This window comes from Microcaecilia unicolor, chromosome 13, assembly GCF_901765095.1.
Source record: "Microcaecilia unicolor chromosome 13, aMicUni1.1, whole genome shotgun sequence".
NCBI lineage: Eukaryota > Metazoa > Chordata > Amphibia > Gymnophiona > Siphonopidae > Microcaecilia > Microcaecilia unicolor.
The window spans coordinates 70101060-70123422 of record NC_044043.1 but is presented as its reverse complement, the minus strand read 5'-3'; the positions used below and the strand labels follow the sequence as shown (position 1 = coordinate 70123422).

The 22363-nt window shown below is 43.5% G+C and overlaps 1 protein-coding gene across 2 annotated transcripts in view; it reads left to right on the top strand.

The window, feature by feature from the left end:
• Nucleotides 1–22363, top strand: part of C1QTNF12 (C1q and TNF related 12) — a 104244-nt gene that overhangs the window by 53615 nt on the left and 28266 nt on the right. For both annotated transcript variants that reach the window (XM_030186120.1, XM_030186119.1), the window contains 3 exons: nt 10831–11000; nt 18237–18345; nt 21371–21461. In XM_030186120.1, coding sequence (XP_030041980.1) covers nt 10831–11000; nt 18237–18345; nt 21371–21461 — 370 coding nt within the window. The remainder of the gene's footprint in view (nt 1–10830; nt 11001–18236; nt 18346–21370; nt 21462–22363) is intronic.

Here is a 22363-nt window from a genome sequence, read left to right as displayed (position 1 = left end):
AGATTGTGCAGAATAGAAAAATTTTAAATAAATAAATAAAACTCAGCTGAATTCTGGATCAGAAAATGCAGTGACCTCATGAATGATGTCATGTAATGATGCATAATATGAAATATCACAACATCTCATATTTAATGGCTAGACCTTTACAGAGGTTAGAGACAACATTCTTGTAGTTGTGTCCTTAGACAAGCCTTTATCTGGGCCAGACCCTTTATTCCATGAAAATTTCTGTGAGAGGTTATAGAACATATGTTGGCAAAGATTAATGTTGCAATCACCCAACACAGTCTTCGTAAACGTCTCAATGATGAGAAAGATGGCAATATCATTTCATAAGACAAAGCGATTGAATCACCCGTGTGATCAAAATATGATGACACCTGCATTTTTAAAAGGAGCACTTAAATGTGGAATTGATATTTCAATAATTAATCTCCAGATTCAATTTGCTCTGTATCCTGACACCTTTCCGTAGCTGGAGAACAAGGCCAATGCTAGGCAGACTTCTATGGTCTGTGCCCTGAAAATGGTAAGAACAAATCAAGATCAAGTATACATAGGGTTACCATATGTCCGGATTTACCCGGACATGTCCTCTTTTTGAGGACATGTCCGGGCAACCGGGCGGGTTTTGCCAATCTGCCCGTTTGTCCGGATTTCTGGACAAATGGGCAGGCTCGCGAGACTTCAACTCTCGGCGGCCATTTTTAATCGGTGCCGAGATCACCAACAGGAAGGATGCATGCAGGGCAGCACTCTGGGCAGGAAAGAGGGGGCTCTTTCCTGCCCCAAAGAGGTCACTAGACCACCAGGGCAGTAGTAGGGTAAGAGGAGAGGGGTGACGGGGAGGGGGGGTGACGGGGTGTGTGGCAGGGGGGAGGGGAAAATGTAACAGGGGGCGGAGCGAAGGTGTGAAAGGGGACAGGGTGGGGTGTGAAAGGGGGCGGGGCGGGGTATGTGATGGGGGTGGGGCATGTGTCCTCCTTTTGGGGGGACAAAATATGGTAACCCTAAGTATACATATCATGCCTAAAACTATCCCCCCGATATCCAGTGTTATTTAACCGGCCAGAACAGCTGCTGATTGGTTAAATAGCACTTAACCAGCTATCCATCGATATTCAGCGGAGGATAACCTGCTATCCCCCGCTGAATGTCCCCAGTTAGTAGCTAGTATGTAGCTGGCTATATTGCCTGATATAACCGGCTTTCTGTTGATTTTTTAAAATTGAAAATTAACAAAAACAGCACAAAACAGTACTTACAAGAAATAATTTAGCAGACATCTCAGGAGGCAGAAAAGATACAGGAAATATCAAAAGAAATATAATTAAAATGACAATTTCTCCTGGATTATTACTTAAGGCGATTTAAACAAAATTTCACCTATAGATCAATTATTTAGCTTCCTTATCCATCACAAGCCTTCCTAGCTGATCTGGTTCAAAGAAAATATTGTTGGCATCGGGAAAAGTAATAATATATTTTGAAGGAAATTTTAAAAAGAAAGTAGCCCTTAGATCTGACACACACGACTTTTAAATTACAAAAACTGTCTACGCCGAAGCTGAGTAGCTCTAGCCACATCAGTAAATATCTGAAGTTTTGCGCCACAAAATAGATTTTTTTTCTCATTAAAGTAAGTTTTCAAAACCAAACCTTTTTCAGCTCTGAAGAAACAGAGACTAATAGAATAGAGCGCCTCGGTGAAATTATCACGTGTAGTTTCCAAGAAAGCAGTTAAATCTGAAATTACATTCCCTTTAACAGTTAAATTCCTCCGATGCCCCTCATCTGACTTACTTTCAAAACCTTCTTAGGTAAATAATAACATTTAGAAATAATAATAGTATCTGTATTTGCCAACATAAGAATTTCTTTGAAATATTTTCTAAATGGAATCTCAGCAGACAATAAAGAACATACAGGAAAATTCAAAATCTCAAATTAGGAGATCTACATTGATTCTCCAACATTTCCAGCTGCCTATGCAACAAGAAACTATCTCTAATCCCTGATGTTCCAACTTAATGTAATACAGTAGTCTGAGATTCTATTTTTTTAAATAGAACTATCTAACTGCTGAGTTTTCTGATCGAGTGTTTCCAACCTGGGAACAACAACCTGTTGAGAAATTTTACAGAGTTCCTGTACTGGGCCTCACAGCAAAGCTTCAGTCCGCTTTACAACTCTCCAGACATCTACAAGAGATATTTGAGAAGTCTCTATTTCACTAAGAGGAACTTCTTCAGAAAAAATGACAACCTTTAATCTGATGAATTTGGAGAGGATGTAATTGGCTGTTGAAATGCTGACTGCCCCCTCTGGGGAGAAAAACCTTGTCTGGACAAACCCCCCCAGCCTGGAATATATAGGTATCTGTCGATTTTTAAAGCCACTTTAGCGGCCATATTTGGCTGCTTGATAACATGGGATATCTTTGGCCGGTTTAAAGATAACCGGCTAAGTCTGAATATCAACTTAGCTGCCTATCTTTAAACCACCCAAAAATTAAACCGGATGTTCGGTGCTGGTCACCGAGAACGGCCCGGCATTGAATATCTGGGCTCAGCATCAACCGTGGGAGTTAGCCGGTCTAACTCCTGTGGTCTGAATATCAGCCCCTTTTGAGTTTTTCTTCTTGGGCAGACTGGATGGACTGTACAGGTCTTTATCTGCCGTCATCTATTATGTTCATCTGTCTGATTGTTCTGGTCTGGGGACAGTGGTATAGTCAATTCAAAAACCGGAATAGGTAGAATATATAATCAATAAATACCTCTGTCTACCAAAATTACAAATAGTTGACAAGTCAAACAGATCAGAATTTGGCAATACAACAAAAGTGGAGAAAAAAAGACATCAGGTATAACAGACCATCTCGTTGTTAAAGGACAAGCCTTTTGTGTAATGAGAGGACCGTATCAATCATGTGTCTTAAAAAAAACTCCACACTATATGTCATAAATTAATTTGCCAATTGTTTAGCTGAATACTTTGGCAACATTTGTAAAGGAGATACTCTCAGCCAATTCTAAATTCAACAAAACTTTTTCAAAAAAGAAAAAAAGAAAAAAACTTGGAAAGAGTACTTATCTGAACCGGAGAGTTATAACTTCGGCTAATCGTTCACTGTACTCCACAAATCAATGTTCAAATCCCGACAGGGAAGCCCTGTTTCGCTAAATGCAAGCTGCTTCAGGGGAATTCTTCAAAAACCATCCAAGTTTTTAGTTGTCACGCCGTCTCCTCTGGTCAATGGTTCAAAAACATGGCGGACGGTTTCTTCACTCGCACAATCCGTTTTATGCTGAGCGTCATGGGACAGTGGTATAGTCCCATGCGTATATATTTTTTCCTTCACACGTGGAATTTCTATCCATAAGGATTCCACATTGCTGTCTGTTTCATGCAGAATTTTTATTTTGTTTGACTCAATTCCCTCTTTAACATACAGCGCAACCCCCTCCCCCTCCAATTTGATTCACCCTATCATTGCAATATAATGTATACCTTGGTCCCATTGTCCTCCTTCCACCAAGTCTCTGAGATGCCTATTATATCTACCTCATCATTTAGGGGGTCTTTTACTAAGGCAAGCTCATGTGTATCTGGATTTTCAGAAGGCATTTGACAAAGTACCTCATGAAAGACTCCAGAGGAAATTGGAGAGTCATGGGTTAGGAGGTAGTGTTGTATTGTGGATTAAAAACTGGTTAAAAGATAGAAAATAGAGAGTAGGGTTAAATGGTCAGTATTCTCAATGGAGAAGGGTAGTTAGTGGGGTTCCCCAGGGGTCTGTGCTGGGACTGCTGCTTTTTAACATATTTATAAATGACCTAGACATGGGAGTAACTAGTGAGGTAATTAAATTTGCTGATGACACAAAGTTATTCAAAGTTGTTAAATCACGGGAGGATTGTGAAAAATTACAAGAGGACCTAACGAGACTGGGCGTCTAAATGGCAGATGACATTTAATGTGAGCAATTGCAAAGTGATGCATGTGGGAAAGAGGAACCCAAATTATAGCTACGTCATGCAAGGTTCTACGTTAGGAGTCATAGATCAAGAAAGGGATCTAGGTGTCGTCGTTGATGATACATAGAAACCTTCTGCTCAGTGTGCTGCTGTGGCTAAGAAAGCAAATAGAATGTTAGGTATTATTAGGAAAGGAATGGAAAACAAAAATGAAGATGTTATAATGCCTTTGTATCGCTCCATGGTGCGACCACACCTCGAATATTGTGTTCAATTCTGGTCGCCGCATCTCAAAAAAGATATAGTGGAAATAGAAAAGGTGCAGAGAAGGGCAACGAAAATGATAAAGGGGACAGGATGACTTCCCTATGAGGAAAGGCTAAAGCGGCTAGGGCTCTTCAGCTTGGAGAAAAGGCGGCTGAGGGGAGATATGATAGAGGTCTATAAAATAATGAGTGGAGTTGAACGGGTAGATGTGAAGCATCTGTTTACGCTTTCCAAAAATACGAGGACTAGGGGGCATGCGATGAAGCTATAATGTAATAAATTTAAAACAAATCGGAGAAACTTTTTCTTCACTCAATGTGTAATTAATCTCTGGAATTCATAGCCAGAGAATGGGGTAAAGGCGGTTAGCTTAGCGGAGTTTAACAAAGGTTTGGCCGGCTTCCTGAAGGAAAAGTCCATAGACTATTATTAAATGGACTTGGGGAAAATCCACTATTTCTGGGATAAGCAGTATAAAATGTTTTGTACTGTTTTGGGATCTTGCCGGGTATTTATGACCTGCATTGGCCACTGTTGGAAACAGGATGCTGGGCTTGATGGACCTTTGGTCTTTCCCAGTATGGCAATACTTATGTACTTTTTGACGCATACTAAAATTGTAGGCGCACTAAATGTTAGAGACGCCAATGCATTCCTATGGTCATCTCTAACGTTTAGCGCGCCCACAATTTTAGCCCGCACTAAAAACGTGAGCGCTTCTTAGTAAAAGACGCCCTTAATGCTGTATAGTCTAACTCTCCCGTCTTATTTTTTAGGCTTCTAGCATATGAATACAGACACTTCAAAGTGTGTTTTTTTCTTTGCATCTACAAGCTGCTTAGAAGTTGAAAGGATAATTTATAATTTCGGGAATAGCATGTATGGAATGTTTGTACGTTTGGGAAGCTGCCAGGTGCCTTTGACCTGGATTGGCCGCTGTCGGGGACAGGATGCTGGACTTGATGGGCCTTTGGTCTTTTCCCAGTATGGCATTAGTTACTGTATATACTTATGTACAACCTTTGTTCTACAATAATTGGTGTTAATTGGCACTCATTTGGGATTACCCGCGGATCTGCCCTAACCCTATACTATAAAATGCGCACCCAAGTTTTATAGTGTGCAACTCAAAAGGGGGCATGGGCAGGTTGGGGTGGTCCCAGAAATTAGGCACAATACGTCATAGAATAGGGTCACTGACGTGCCCAGCTGCCAGTGGTTTCAGCAGGCATAAATGAAGCACCCATAGTTAGGTGCAAGCAATGGCGTAGCTATGGGTGGGGGCACAGTGGCCTGGCCCCCTAAATTGGCTCTGGGGCCCCTGGTTTGGCTGGTGGGAGTCCCCAACCCCAACCAGCTGAAGCGTTTATCTGTCCCGCGCTAGTCTCGCACTTGCCTCCTCTCCTGTTTCCAGTTGCGCCGTGCATGCTGGCACATACTCAGTTTCATTAAAACAAGCATGCGGTGCACGGTGTGCTGAAAACAGGAGAGGATGCAAGTGTGAGCCCAGCAGCGCGGGACCCCCACCAACAAAGGTACCTGGTGGCAGCAGCGAGGGAAGGAGGTCAGAAGCAGCGGGGGTCGGAAGTGGCGGCGGTCTGAAGTGTGGCGGCGGTTGGATCGGAAGTGGCAGGGGAGGGGCGGTGGCTGGGGGGGTGGACTAAAATGTGCCCCCCACTTTGGGCTTTTGCCCCCCTCCCGCCGAGGTCTGGATACATCTAGGTGGTTTACATTCTAAAATTGATAACAAAAAGGAAGTGCGTGGTTAAGACATCACTGTGGGGGGAAAAGGATGGAACTACGATAATTGATAAGAAGGGGGGATACACATAAGGGAACACCCTTGCTTCTGCAGGACCCACCTTTGAGCACCATCTATAGTGAAATATTTGTTTGCTGTTTTTTTCATAAGGTTGTGTTGTAGCTATTTGAGCTCAGGATTTTGATGTGGTTTTGAATCAGGGTTGGCTATGTACTGCAGGTTCTGACTGATGATTTTACAGGGTTTTGTGTTACTTCACAACGTGTGTTTGGTAATGGAAGGAGTTTGTGTCACTAGGACAGAGGTGACAAAAGAATTTTAGGGTGGTTTTTTTTTGCATGATGAGCAGTCAGGAAAAACATCCAAGTTCAGCCCAGTCAGTCATTGCAGACAACCTTCTGCAAATATAGTGTAGATTTCTGTTAATTTAGAAATTTTGGGCTCAGTTCTGTAAAGTGGCACCTAGAGATGGCACCACTTAGGTGTGTCAAAAGTGTCATTAATTGACAGTAGTCTATGGGGCTCATTTTCAAAACAGAAAGTCGTCTAAAAAAGACACAAACAGGCTTATTTTCGAAAGAGAAGGGCGCCCATCTTCCAACACAAATCGGGAGATGGGCGTCCTTCTCTCAGGCACCCAAATCGGCATAATCGAAAGCTGATTTTGGGCATTCTCAACTGCTTCCTGTCGCGGGGACGACGTGTCGGCACCGTAGCGAAGGCGGGGCTGGGGCGTGATTAAGAGATGGGCTTCCTCGGACGATAATGGAAAAAGAAGGGCGTCCCGGACAAGCACTTGGCTGACTTTACTTGGTCCATTTTTTCTTGCGACCAAGCTGTGAAAAGGTGTCCGAACTGACCAGATGACCACCGGAGGGAATCGGGGATGATCTCCCCTTACTCCCCCAGTGGTCACCAACCCCCTCCCACCCTAAAAAAAAAAACTTAAAATTTATTTTTTGCCAGCCTCAAATGTCATACCCAGCTCCCTAACAGCAGTATGAAGGTCCCTGGAGCAGTTTTAGTGGGTGCAGTGCACTTCAACCAGGCGGACCCAGGCCCATCCCCCCCACCTGTTACACTTATGGTGGTAAATGTGAGCCCTCCAAAACCCACCTGAAACCCACTGTACCCACATGTAGGTGCCCCCTTCACCCTTAGGGCTATGGTAGTGGTGTACAGTTGTGGGGAGTGGGTTTTTTGGGGGGGTTGGGGGGCTCAGCACCCAAGGTAAGAGAGCTATGCACCTGGGAGCAATTTGTAAAGTCCACTGCAGTGCCCCCTAGGATGCCAGGTTGGTGTCCTGGCATGTGAGGGGGACCAGTGCACTATGAATTCTGGCTCCTCCCACGACCAAAGGGCTTGGATTTGGTTGTTTTTGAGATGGGTGTCCTCGGTTTCCATTATGGCCGAAAACCGGGGACAACCATCTCTAAGGTCGACCATCTCAACATTTAGGTCAACCATCTCTAATGTTGACCTAAATGTTGAGATTTGGGCGTCCCCGACTGTATTATCGAAATGAAAGATGGACACCCATCTTGTTTCGATAATAGGGGGTTTCCCCGCCCCTTCGCGGGGCCGTCCTGCGAGGACGCCCTCATGAAAACTTGGGCACCCCATTCGATTATGCCCCTCAAAGTGGTAGATGAACACTTTTCTTGCAAAAATGTCCAAATTGCTATATTTGAAACACGCTTTCAGACGTTTTTCTATGCAGTTTGTCTGCAGTATGTCTGCAGTGTATCCAAACGGTTTTTTTTGCCACAAGGTTAAAACCTAGATATTTTGGGCTAGACCCAATAATTACTGTCACAAAAAGGTGCCCCAAATGACCAACCCCCCCAAAGATGTAAAAGACGCAGCGCATACCAGCCTCTATTAGAGCAGCAAGCAGGTCCCCGGAGCAGTGGTGTAGCTACACGGAGCAATGGGGGCCTGGGCCCCCAAAATGAATCCAGGCCTCTGGTTTGGCTGGCTGGGGTCCCCAACCACTGCCAGCGGAAGCATTTCTCCATCGCTGCTCTCGTCGCGTGCATATTCGTTTTTAGTGAAACTGAATGAAAGTGACACAGCGCATGCTCAATACCATTAAAATCGAGCATGCGCAATGTGAGGGGAAGGAAGGCAGGCAATGTAAGGAGATCAGCACTTGAGAAACGCTTCAGGTGACAAGAGTTGGGGACCCTCATCAGCCAAGGTATGTGGCATTGCAATAGGGAGCAGTAGGGAAGCATGCCAAAATGTGCCCCCTCACTTTGGGCTTTTTTCTAGAATTGCTACCTTTGAGGTCAGTGGCAGGGCTGCTGCATAACTCTAAATCAGGTGTTCTCAACCCAGTCCTCGGGACACACCTAGCCAGTCAGGTTTTTAGAATAACCTCAATGAATAAGCATGAGATACATTTGCATAGAATGGAGGTAGTGCATGCAAATGTATCTCATGCATGTTCACTGTGGCTATTCTAAAAACCTGACTGGCTAGGTGTGTCCCGAGGACTGGGTTGAGAACCCCCTGCTCTAAATGGATAAAGAATCCATGTAAACTTATGTGGAAAAACCATATCTGTTTAAAGTTATACGTTATTTACTCTTTATCACTTGCACATTGAAGTTATGTATTTGGGGCTGAATTTTGCCACTAATGTATAACCTTTTAGCCCATTCTTGCTTCACCCCAGACAACATCCTTTTTTAAAATGTGCAACTTTGAGCGTTTTGTAATTAAAACTGCGACAGTTAAATGAAAATATGGTTGCATTAAAAAAGAAAAAGGCATAAAGATGCATTTGCTTTTAAATATCAAACAGTTATTTATTTCTTGGATTATTTTTGCACCCTGCCTCCCCCAAATCATAGATGATCTAACAACCTTATTTCTGATTAGTACTACGTGTTCATATATATATATATATATATATATATATATATAACACAATTTAATATTTAAAAATATGGAGCAATTTTCCAAACTGTATATTTTGGTGCAGTCATTGGGCACTTTTATGGGTGACCTTTTCCCTTTCTCCTGGGTAAATTGATATTTGAGTAAAGCGCTTCTGAAAATTGTCCTGTGCCCACTTGCAGGATTGTTCTGGGGAGGGTGGTGGTGGAGTTATTGTGATCATTGAATTTAATTAACTAAGGGCCTCTTTTATCAAGCCGAGCTAGCGGTTCCCGTGCGACAATACTGACGGAGCCTGTTCAAAGTGAATAGGCTTTGTTGGCATTGCTGCACAGGGGACTTCTACTACTACTACTACTTATCATACGCAGCACTGTACACCATACACAGAAAGACAGTCCCTGCTCAAAGAGCTTCCAATCTAGATAAGACAGGCAGATAGACAGAACAATTAAGGGTAAGGGAATAAAGAGGTGAGGATAAAAGGACAGGGCAGGTGAGTGGTGGTTAGGAGTCAAAAGCAGTGGTAAAGAGGTGGGCTTTAAGTTTGGACTTGAAAACGGCCAAAGACGGGGCTTCTAGTGAGGCTGGATAAAAAAGGATCTAAGTGCTCTTTTTACTAAGCTACAGTAGAAGGTGACCTTGACGCGCCCTTACATGGGTCATTCGTACTCGCTAAGGCCATTTCTACTGCAGCCAGAAAATGGTCCATCTTCCATTTTCCAAATTAATGGCCATGCGCTAATGTTGCCATTAGCATGGAGCAGGGGCGTAGCCAGACTTCAGCAGGAGGGGGGTCCAGAGCCCGAGGTGAGAGGGCACATTTTAGCCCCCCTGCCGCCGACCCTCTCGACCCCCCATCCCGCCGCCAACCCACCGTCGCCTACCTTTGCTGGCGGGGAACCCCAACCCCCCCCCCCCCCCCCCCGCCAGCCGAGGTCCTCTTCTTCTCGCAAAAGGCTTCGTTCTGTTTCTGATGTCAGAAACAAAAGGAAGCCTTTTGCGAGAAGAAGAGGACCTCGGCTGGTGGGGGTTGGGGTCCCCCACCAGCAAAGGCAGGCGACAGCGATGGCAGGTTGGCGGCGGGAGGGGGGGTTGGCGGCGGGAGGAGGGGTTGGGCGGGTCGTTGGCAGGGGGGTCCAGGGCCCCCCAGGCCCCACGTAGCTATGCTACTGGCATGCAGCCATTATTAAAAAATAGCACGTGAGCCATTACCTATATCTATTTTGTAGGCAGTAAGACCTCATGCGCTAATCCAGTGCTAATCAGTTAGCATGAAGCAATAGAGCTAGGCTACCTGATTAGCCCAGACATGCCCCCTCTGCACAAAAATAACATTTATGTTTTAGTGCGTGGTTTATGCAGACATGTCAGGCTTTTACCACAGGACACCTCAGTGCCCCTTTCCACAGGAAGCACATGCCAGCACTTGCCACAGCTTTAGTAAAAGAAACACTAAGGGGCCCTTTTACAAAGTCGCGGTAGTGTAGACGTGGGTTTTGGGCGGGCGCCAATCCATTTTTTTAGCACGCCAAAAAGGCCTTTTTAAAATTTTTTGCAGAACATGGACATGCGGCAAAATGAAAATTGCTGCGTGTCCATTTTGGGTCTGAGACCTTACCGCCAGCCGTTGACTTAGCGGTAAAGACTCATGTGGTAACTGGGCAGTAATGACCTACGTGCGGACCCACGCCAAAAATGAAATTACTGCAAGAGCCACATGGTAGTCGGGCAGTAACTCCATTTTGGCACACGTTGGGCTTGCGTAGACGCTTACGCGGCTTAGTAAAACGTCCCCTAAATCTCAAAGTGGTGGAGATGGCCTATAGGTATGAAAAGTTTGCATAGAGTATATTATATCTTGTCTAGTTAAGGTAAAGGGAACTGATAAAATGAAATTTTTTGTGTGTTCAGAAGCCACAGAGCGACGTTCAGAAGAGCACCCCAGCGAGCTGCCTCCGCTGCTCTTGTCCTTGGAAGATATTGTGCCATACAGACGCGTGCAGGAGGCATTCCACTGCAAGCTGAAGGGGCAGATCACTGTGGACAGGAAGACTTTGATAGAGCTTCACAACTTTCAGATGGTAAGAGAGCAGTGGGCAGGGCAAAAGGAGTGGAGGAGTGGCCTAGTGGTTAGGGTGGTGGACTTTGGTCCTGGGGAACTGAGGAACTGAGTTCGATTCCCACTTCAGGCACAGGCAGCTCCTTGTGACTCTGGGCAAGTCACTTAACCCTCCATTGCCCCATGTAAGCCGCATTGAGCCTGCCATGAGTGGGAAAGCGCAGGGTACAAATGTAACAAAAATAAAATAGATACTATTGGAGATTCTACATGGAATGTTGCTTCTAGTGGAGATTCTACATGGAATGTTGCTATTCCACTAGCAACATTCCATGTAGAAAGCTGCGCAGGCTTCTGTTTCTGTGAGTCTGACGTGCAGGACGTCAGACTCACAGAAGCAGAAGCCTGCGCGGCCACATTGGTGATCTGCAAGGGCCGACTTCTACATGGAATGTTGCTAGTGGAATAGCAACATTCCATGTAGAATCTCAAATAGTAGCAACAGTGGAGGAGTGGCCTAGTGGTTAGGGTTAGGGTGGTGGACTTTGGTCCTGGGGAACTGGGGAACTGAGGAACTGAGTTCGATTCCCACTTCAGGCACAGGCAGCTCCTTGTGACTCTGGGCAAGTCACTTAACCCTCCATTGCCCCATGTAAGCCGCATTGAGCCTGTCATGAGTGGGAAAGTGCAGGGTACAAATGTAACAAAAATAAAATAGATACTATTGGAGATTCTAGATGGAATGTTGCTATTCCACTAGCAACATTCCATGTAGAAGGCTTGCGCAGGTTTCTGTTTCTGTGAGTCTGACGTCCTGCACGTACGTGCAGGACGTCAGACTCACAGAAGCAGAAGCCTGCACGGCCACAGTGGTGATCTGCAAGGGCCGACTTCTACATGGAATGTTGCTGGGGAACTGAGATCAATTCCCACTTCAGGCACAGGCAGCTCCTTGTGACTCTGGGCAAGTCACTTAACCCTCCATTGCCCCATGTAAGCCGCACTGAGCCTGCCATGAGGGGGATAGCGCGGGGTACAAATGTAACAACAACAACAACAAAAAAACAGGGGTGAGCATCTCATGCCTAGAGGGGTATTTTCCCACTGGGAGCCAAAGGCAGGCGCGCAGGGATCTGAAAGGAAATCTCAGGTGATCATGGGAAATCATTCTGCTCCTGCATCCCTGAAAGTCTCTGGAGAAGTGGCCATTGCAATGTTCTCCCTACGGGCAATAACTATATCTGGGAAATCAGCTGCGACCTTGTCAGCTGAAATGCAGTAGGGGGTTAAAAGTGGTGTGGGATTGAAGGAGCAGTCGCTGTTATTCTCCCTCCCGCCTGCCTGTATCATCACACTCTCTCCCATTGTTTCTTGTCACTGCAGAAGCCACAGAAGACATGAAGAGGCAAAGCTCCTTTTATCAGAGATAATTTACTGCTGCCTTCAGTGTTCCTCCTCAGTCAGTGGTTTTGGAATTAAGTTGCATCTTTTCTTAATTTTAATTACTTTAATTGAGAAAAGAATCTCAGGAACTTCCCTGTAATTACATTTTTGGAGCTGTGTTTTTACACTGAGATTGAAAAAGGTTAGTTCTAAACGGGGCTTAATTTGTAGATAAGAAGGAAGTGGACACACACTCATGTATTTTTCACACTTGTCCTTTTCTGCATCCCTCATGGAGCACTGGTGGGAGCGGGATGGCTGGAAATTGTAAGAGATGGAGGATCACTGGAGGTAAGAAGGAGGGTAGAAAGAAAGGAGTACTTTATCTCTGCCCTTCTCTTTGCCCTTGTGATCCAGGTCCTTCATCCTGAGCTACCAAGTTTCAACCCCCCAGTTCCCACAGAGTCAGACCAGAGTCTGTCCACGTCAGCATCCTACCTCGGACAGTGGCCTATTCAGGTCACATGTACTGCATAGAACCCAAAAAAGTTGATCTGTTTCTTGTAGCTCATTTCAAGGGAAAGCTAATGGCTTTCCCAAGTCTACCTGGATAATTATTTTTATAGACTTTCCCTCCAGGCACTCTTCCAAACCTCTTTTCTACCTTGAACACATCCTCTGGCATGCTTTCTATAGTTAGTTTTCAATCTGCTCATTTTTTAGTTTGATGGAGAGTCCTCCCATTGTAATGCTGTTTGATGGGTTAAATAACCATTCCCTATTTAACCTTTTCACCCAACTCATGTTTTTATAACTTTTATCATATCCCCTCTCTGTGGTCTCTTTTCCGAGTTGAAGAGCCCTAACATTTAGTCTTCCTTCATAAAGAACTGCTCTAGTTCTACAGGGTGCAAAAAAAAGTAACCCCCCCTAGAGTGTTTTTTGCCATTTTCTCAGCTTGGAATTTCAATTTGAAATTATAGAGCTTTATTTACTGTTATTAACTACAACATGTATGTGCCAAGTAGAATGAGATTGTCTTTAAACACAGCAAAGTTACAGACTTTTTTAGCGTGACCACCCAGTGATTTTCATCCATTCAAAAATATTTGCACTGTAGAGCTACCGTTATTGGAGAAAACAAAACAAAACAAAGCAAAAAATGGGGCAGAAGCTTACTGTTAATGACTTCACAGTGATGTAGATTTTTTATCTGAGGAACAATGTTGGAGGCCTATCACAAGCTCCACCCCAAGCCGCAAACAGCCGAGATATACCCGATTAGCGGTGATTTTCAGTCCGCTAATCTGGTAAGCTGTCCTAACTTTATCTGAATACCAGCTGGGGGGCTCAGATAACTTCCAGCACCTGCCAAAGAGCCAACTATATAATGCCAGGGCCTGGATTAGGCCCAGCATTGAACATCTGGGTTAAAGTCAGTGTCTCTGTAATTGCTGACCGTCACGGGCTCAGTATCACCTTGTAAGGAATTATCCATGTAAAGTCCCCAAACTAACTGCCCAAACCAAGTCTCCTTAAAATCTCTACGTGATATATATATATCCACCTGTAAATAGTGGCTTTCTGAAATTGGTATTTAGACATGTATGTGATATATGTGTGTGTAAAAGCCACTGTTTACATGTGCATATGTTTGTAAAGCCTGCCATGAGTGGGAAAGCGCGGGCTACAAAAAAAAAAAAAAAAATAACGGGCCTAGTCAAACAAGTTCATGCTATATACACTCAACATAAATATTAAACACAAAACAACAATATAAAATCAGGTAAATGGAAAAGAAAAACAAAAAACAAAAACGTAAATCCAGATTATGCAAAAGCAGCTTGTTGTAACCGTGACTTACAAGATTCCTATGCAAAAACAGATCTAACCAGAAGGTTATCAGTAATTTGAAGAGATTGAAATCGTACTCTACATACTCTGAATTGGGAAAGAGGTTCATGACTGTCATTTATGTGGAAAACCAAACCAGTTGGAGCAAAGAGTTACACAGGGACAGAAATTTCACCCATCCCCACTGGAATCTAACCCATACTCACTCGCACCCATTAAGATCCATTTCATCCTCACTCATCACCACAGTTAATCTCCTCCATCTCCACTCGTACCTGCACGTACTTTCTTCAGTACCCCACCCATACTTTCCTCTACCATGTTTCTTCCCAACCCCCAACAGCCTCTCACCTCCTTCCTGGAAACAACTTCCACATTTTTTTTTGGGGGGGGGGGGGGTATTTACAATTCAACCAATGAGTATTCCAAGCTTCATTCTTGTGCTGGAGTTTCAGCTGCCTCTCTGGACATTCCAAGTCTCATTCTGGTGCTCCAAAAGCCTCTTTGTGTTCCAAGCCTCTCTCTGAAATTACCTAACTCCTAGTCACTTGTCCAGTACCTGTGTCTGTTTTAATCATTCCCACTATACTTTAATCCCTATTCCCTTATTTATCCTGTTTGTCTGTCTTGATTAGATTGTACAGTAAGTTCTGTCGAGCTGGGACTGTTCCATACATCTAAGTGTACAGCACTGCATATGTCTAGTAGTGCTATAGAAATGAAAATTAGTAGTAGTATCACCAGAGATTTTGACTACATTCCTGTGAGAACCCATAGCAATTTCTTCCATCTCCACGGGAAACCAGCAGCAACTTCTTCCATCCCCACAGGATTCCCGTGATCCCCATTCTTGTGCAGCTCTCTAATTCGGAGACACCACTCCTGTGTAAAGCTCTTTTTGTTAGTATCAGCTAAATAGAAGAGAAACAAAGTTATATCAGACCATACTCATGGAGCTGGCTCTTGAGATCATCAGCTTCAGAATTTAGTGGTTGAGACCTGGAGAAAAGTTTTCCATTTTGACCTATGAAAGACAAGGAACCAATAGAGCCTTTTTTAACACCAAGTTGCATAATCAAAACACTTTAGACCCAATAGTCGACATGTGGCCAACTGAAATCTTCCCAAATGTCTCCTGCCTAGACCTAATTATAGGGTGTTACAATAAGTCTAATTCTAGCCAGATCATCTTTGTTGAAGGACTGATGTAAACTGCAGATAGTCAAGTGAAAAAAGGAGGCTTTTACTACTCTATGAATTAGAGATTCCATAGATAAATGGGAATCTATAATGTTTCTTATGATTTTGACTTCTGGAACAAGAGTTCCAATTTTGTTATCAGCTAATATCTGTGAAGAAGAAAAAGCCATGGCAGATTTACAGGCCCAAGCCCCCTCAGTTTTAGTATAGTTAAGCCTCAATTTCTTTAACTTCATTCATAATTGTATGGACCCTACACAAGTGTTAAGCTTGTCAGTTCTCTTATCTTGACTTTCACCTGGTTTACAATAAGTCTGAACTTAACCTTCCATGTCTTGGGTCTAGAGTTGGGCAGGTTCTGTCAATATTGCCAGTCCAGGTTATGTCCCTCTTCGTGTTGGTCAGCAGCAACATAGTGGTGCCTCACACAACGTGGGAGAAGGAAAAGGCAAACCACTTCTGTATTATGCTAAGAAAACCACAAAGGGGGAGGGGGGGGTTCCTCATTGTGTGGTTACACACACATATATTATATATTTGTAGCAGACAAGGCATAAGTACCAACTTTCTAGGATGACTGGGGGTGCTATGCCCTTGACAAATTACCCCTCTTTGGACAAAATGAAGGCATTTGCTTAATACTGGGGGTGCAGAAGCAGCCAGAGCTCCCACAGAGCTGGCACTGACCCCTGAAACACTCCACAATGGAGACACAATGGTACAGAATATTTTTTATTGAGCCTTGATCTCTGTCTTCTGATATGAAAGAAGGAACCAAAACAAATGAACATATTGTCCTAAATTTCAATGACCAAGTTATAAATTGAAAAAAAAAAAATGATGGTCCATGGTACTTAAGGTAGTGATTAAGTCTAGATAGATTAATTACAGAATCATGCCCTCTGTACTGTCTCTCAAGGCTCTCCTCTCATTCCTTGTCCATGGAAAAAGTATCTTACTGAAACAATCTACCAACTCCAGGGAGACTTTCTCGAACCATCATATGGGTAGAATCTCTTGTTCTGACCAGATCTTCACTTGTTCCTTCCTTATTCCATTACATTTCCCGCCGCCCCCCCCCCCCTTTTTTTTTTTTTTTGAATGAATGATTTAAGTCTGTCTCATCATATTTTATTGAGTTTTTCTCCTAATGTTTTAAATATTTTATTGTAAATTGCTCTAATCCACGAAGATGGAGCAGTATATCAAATTTTAATAATTGCATTCCAATGTTAGAAGCAAAAGTCAACAAAAAAGTTGTAGGCCTTACTCTTTTGTTAGAATAATGTGCCCCATCTGTGAATACATTTCTTATAGCATAGAAGTCTATTAACCAATAAACATATTAGACAGTGGACAATACCAGATTCTTGGCAACTTATGTTACCTTTCATTGAAGTAACACAAGATTTCTCTAAAGGAGTTATAATTGATGTCACTAGCGTAAATTCCTCTCATGTAGCTCATTAAATGCATGGGTTCTGAAGCATAAAGGCATCTGCAGGGTCAGTATTCTGGCACCCTGCAATGATCTTTAAGTTACTGTAATGAGCTGAGCCACTGCAGAATCTGGGTTCTTTAATAACAGGAAGCCTGTGCAAGGGGGCATGCGTGTACATCTACTCGTAAGCTACTTGCTGGCTTTCTTTCATTACAGCAGCTCAAAGACTGATGTGGGACACTGAAGCTGTTTGGAGCAGGGAGAGTCAGAGAAACATGAGGTAGGTGGGAGGAGGATGCAGGTATGGCTGGAGTATCTGAGAAGGGTAGACTGCTCCTTCACCATTCCTCGAGATTCCTGAGTGCTCAGCGGAAGAGCACCCTTCGATCTTCCACTCAGAAGTAAAGGGCCACTCTGAAATGTTTAAGTGGGAGCCAGAAACTGAATATACAGCTCCACTTTATCTGGTTTCAAAAATTCCTGCACAACATCTTTGGATAATTTTGATGTCAATCTGATAAAAGTTATCACAGCCTACAATTAACTCTTTAAAGTCTTTATATGGTTTTCATAGTTCATGTAAGGTGCTATATAGAATATTATTTCTAAGTTGAAGTTGTGATAAATGGTTTTTACCATAGTCACTTGACAGGAGAAATACCATAGTGATTCAGACACTAGTTGTGAAGCTACAGCTATCAATAGCCATAGGCCATCCTTGATTTGCCTTATTGTTTCGAAGGACTCGAAGTCCTGTTTCTGTAAAGAAATTAAAATTACCAGTCCATACAGGTTAAACCAAGACTAGCCCATCTTCTCTTCGATTCTAAATGGAACCATCCAAGACTGGCTTTGGGGCATGTATCATCATAAGTGGAGCTGTTGATGGTGGGTGTCCTGCCAGAAAATGAAGTTGTGTTGATGGTCCCTTTACCTCCTTCCCTCTAGGGAGAGGAGCATGATTATGGCATTCCTCCCAGAAGAGAAGGGTTGGGTGGTGACAGTGAGGGGTCATGGTATAACATGGCTGTTTTGGTTTGCGTGACCTAGGGGAAGGTTAGATTGGTGGGAGACCGTGGGATGCTTCTGATTGTGCATACACTCAGGGATCCTGATGATGCCCCTTATCATGTGGTGCCTCAAATGGCTACCCTGCTTATACTGTCCTAAAGCTGGCCCAGGAAATACCTGCTAATCCTAACAATGCCCTTTGATATACAGAAGATACCCACAGGTTTTGAGTAGCGTAGGCTGCTGTAGTCATTCCTTATCTAAAATCTGTATTTGCGCTTGAGAGAAATATTGGCATGTCTCTTCCCACAGAGTTTTCTGTGTTCTATAGTGTTTGTTTTTAAAGATATTTCTCTGTTCCCTCCACAGCCTCTGGCAAAAGGTGCTTTCCTCAGAGGAACTGGTATGAACCTTTCAACGGGACGTTTCATAGCTCCAGTATCTGGGATCTACCAGTTCTCAGCAAACATCCACATTGGTGAGTGTCCCAAGGGAGCCTTAAGCTTTCATTCCTGAGAATTGGCTGTAAGGCTTCCGGGATTGGTGGATGAAAGCTGTAATGTTTTCACCAAACAGAAGTATAGATCTGACATCAAAAACAAATGCAATTAAGAAAAACCAATCAAAAGTAACGATGTAATTACATTAAGGTATTCTCAAGTCATGCTCTAGTTGGGGATTAACAGGAGTCCAGGTGTTTGATCTAATACTACACTAACCCTTCGATATGCAGAATAATTTAGCCACCTAAATGGCACTTAGCTGGCTGAATATATCTGGTTAGTGCCTAACAGATAGACAGTTATATCGCATGATATAACCGGCTATCCGCCGATTTTCAGGACAAAGCTGGCTAAGTTTGATGGCCATCTTAGGTCACGTCAATAGTAGAATAACTTTGGCTGGTTCCAACTTAACTGGCCAGTGCTGAATATCGGCTTGACCGGTTCATTTGAAACCAGCCAAATTCAAAGCAGATATTCAATGCCGGTCACCGGAAACAGTTCAACATTGAATATTCAGGCTCAGCGCTGACCGCAGGAGGCTAGCTACCTCCCATTTTTCTGAATATTGGCCTCTAAGTATTTGGCGCTGGGTCTTTGTACTAGACTGTTAGAGAGTAATTTAATAATAGGTTGTCTATGTGAAGGCCACACAGATGCCTATTTTTAGCTTATCTTATAGACACATGGGTACCTACGGGTATGCATCTTTATAAAATAGTAGGGTAAAGTGGCAGAAATTGCAACTGAATGGCTAGGTTGAAGCCATGGGGGGGGGGGGGGGGGGGGAGGGGGAAACACTGCAAAAGCGGAGGACTGTGTGCCACTACGTAAACGAAGGCCAGAGTGAGGAGTGCTGAGGATCAGCAGAGCTCTTCCAAATGAGGATCAGAAGAGCTCTTCCAAAAAAGACAGCAGGACGAGGAATATAATGGAAAGCAATCTTTATTCTTCAGGACCCAACACAGTATTGTGTTTCGGCAACAAGCCTACGTCAGGGGTCTATGTTTAAAATCCCTGGATGAAATGTAACACAATGTAATCACTGGAAAACAATCTTGACAAAGACATAATCCAGGAGGCGGGGGTCAGCCTATGAATGCACAGTACGAAGTACCCCCCCCAAAAAAGCATGTATGTGTGTATTTTGTAAACCACCAACCCAATATTTAAACACCACAGTCAGTGGTGACTTCAAATGCTGAGTGTGGCATTTAAATTTATACCTGGATATTCAGTGCCAGGCCATACCCAAATACTGGCACTGAATATCTGAGAATAAAGATGATCATTGAAACCTTATCCGGGTATCAGTGCTGAATATCAGTGGTACCCAGATAACTTCTGGACTCTGTTTTAGCTCCATCCCGGCACTATCTACTACTACTACTACTTAACATTTCTAGAGCACTACTAGGGTTACGCAGCGCTGTATGGTTCCGAGGCAGTCAGACATGATATTCAGCGGCATTATACAAAGCACCTGCCTTGATATCCAGGGGTACTTGGTTTAAATCCTACTGCTGTTCTGTGTAATCTTGGGCAAGTCTCTTAACCCTCCATTGTCTCAGGTACAAAATTAGACTATGAGCCCTCCATGGACAGGGAAATATCTAGTGTACCTGAATGTAACTCACCTTGAGCTACTACTGAAAAGAATGTGAGCAAAATCCAAATAAATCATAGAAATTATTCTGTATTGGTATAGTCGACGTGGCCATGTTTTGCCCTCAGGCTGCATCAGGGGAACAACTGTACAGCAAATCCCAGTGTCAAAAACAAGGTTATTTCAATAATGGAATGAAACAGCAATTGAGAATTTAAGACTCTCTCACACAGCATTATGACATAAGCTAGTCTATTTCATGTGTAACCTCCAGGGTCATTTAATAAAAGCTCCTTTACAAGCAAAAAATCTTTTATAAACTTGATAAAAATTTTGAGATAGCTTACAGGTAGTCTCCTATAACATCGTATTAATGTGCTTTTGAAATTATGATGATAAATCGTTGCTTCTCATCTCCAGCTCTCTTGGTCTCTGAATAGCTCTGGTTTTAAGGGCATTAGATCAGGCTTGTCCAACCTTTTTCTATTGGGGGCCACATTTTATATGTTGTAACATTTGGAGGGCCAAAACACACATCATCGTATTTTGCATCATGTTTCGTCAAATAGTGGCAAAATATGATGGTGCATTGTCCCCTTTTCAGCCTTCATCCAGTCTCTCTCTCTCATGTACCCCCCCACCCCCAGTCTTCACCCAGTCTCTTTACCCTCACCTGGCTTCAGCTGCAGAAGAAACAGTGGGATTCCTGCTTCCCCACCGCCACATAGCTCCCTGCAAACTTGGGCTGTGTGGTGCTGGAAGTTCAGGTTGGTCTCAAGACCAACCGAACTTCCGGCCCCATGTAGCTCGTTTACAGAGAGCTGAGTTGCGGTGGGGAAACCTATAAGCATCACAAGAATTGCCAAGCTTCTGAGGGCTAGAAAAAAGCACTTTACGGGTTGGATTCTGGCCCACAGGCTATAGGTTGGACAAGCCTGCATTAGATCGTTCTGCATATATTTAGCCCAAGAATCAAGTTAAACTATGTACTTCAGTTACCATGAAAATCCAACCCACTTGAGAGCCTTGACTCAAAGTCAAGGACCATGGAGGATGACGCTTGTAGAGGAATATATGCTAATTACTGGTTCACAGGAAATGAAAAGGGATGGGCCACTGGGGTTTTGGTACAACCAATCTTTTTTGTACAAAGCAGCAGCTACTAGGAAACGTGAAATGGGGGAGGCAGAGGTGAAAGTGTCCCAACCAAAAAGATGTCCCATTGCTCCTGGAATATTTAATTAGACAAGAGTAAAGTGAACATAGCTCAGCGCACAAAACCTTTCTTCAGGGAAGAGGCACACATGATTATTGCTCTTGTTCTTGCACAGTTAGAACTGAGTAGATAGAGGCATGGGATAGTTTATGGCTTAACAGATTTTCTTCTCTCTAAGATCACAGCGAGCTGAAGAGTAAAGTCCAGCTACGGCTGCGAGACAATGTGCGGGTGCTGATCTGCATCGAGTCCCTCTGTCACCGATACACGTAAGCTTCTTGCTGTCCTCATGGATTCTGGTTTCTCTTCTGTCCTAATAAGTGTCTTTGCTTTTACTACTCGGGGTTCAAATGGAGGGTCTGAGTACGGCTATTTATGGATCTTTGGCTGAGATTGAGAACTTGTACAATATGGGGTCAGATTTTCTGACCCGAAGAAGGTATTGGCCTTTGAAAGCTAGTTAAAAAAAAGTATTAGTCCTATAAAAAAGGTATCATTTTATTATCTTTTTGTTTTGTTTTGTATCTATTTATTACCTTTAAAAAATGGACTAATTCCGTTACCTCACTATTTTATGCACCAAAACATTCTGCTCAAAATGTTGATAATTCTGCACACAATAGATTGAATTTCTGCAACATTCTTCTTATTTTTATTTATTAAAATAGCACAATATAATCACTATGCATGCAGCGCAACGTTTAGAAAAGTGCTCATTTCTGGCCAGGGCTTTGTTTGAGAGATTGAGAGAGTTATTGCTCTTAACATTCATGTATTAAGTTACAAGAAACATCTTTTGCAGCTTGTCTTGTTAATTGCTGTTATATGCATATGGGGTCAATATTCAGCCAGCAATGCTCAGTGTTTTGCTGACTGCCACCGGTGTTATTCCCAGATATTCAATGCCAGGACCTGTCTGGGCTTTGGCATTAAATTTCCAGATTTCTGGATCCGGCTAAAGCATTGTCGGTTAAGTCCAATATTCAGCACTTAACTGGTTATGGCAGTGGTTCCCAAACCTGGTCTTGGAGGCACCCCAGCCAGTCAGGTCTTCAGAATATCCACAATGTGGAGGCAGGGCATGCAATCTCTCTCATGAATATTCATTGTGGGTGTCCTGAAAACATGACTGGCTGGGGTGCCTCCAGGATCAGGTTTGGGAACCACTGGG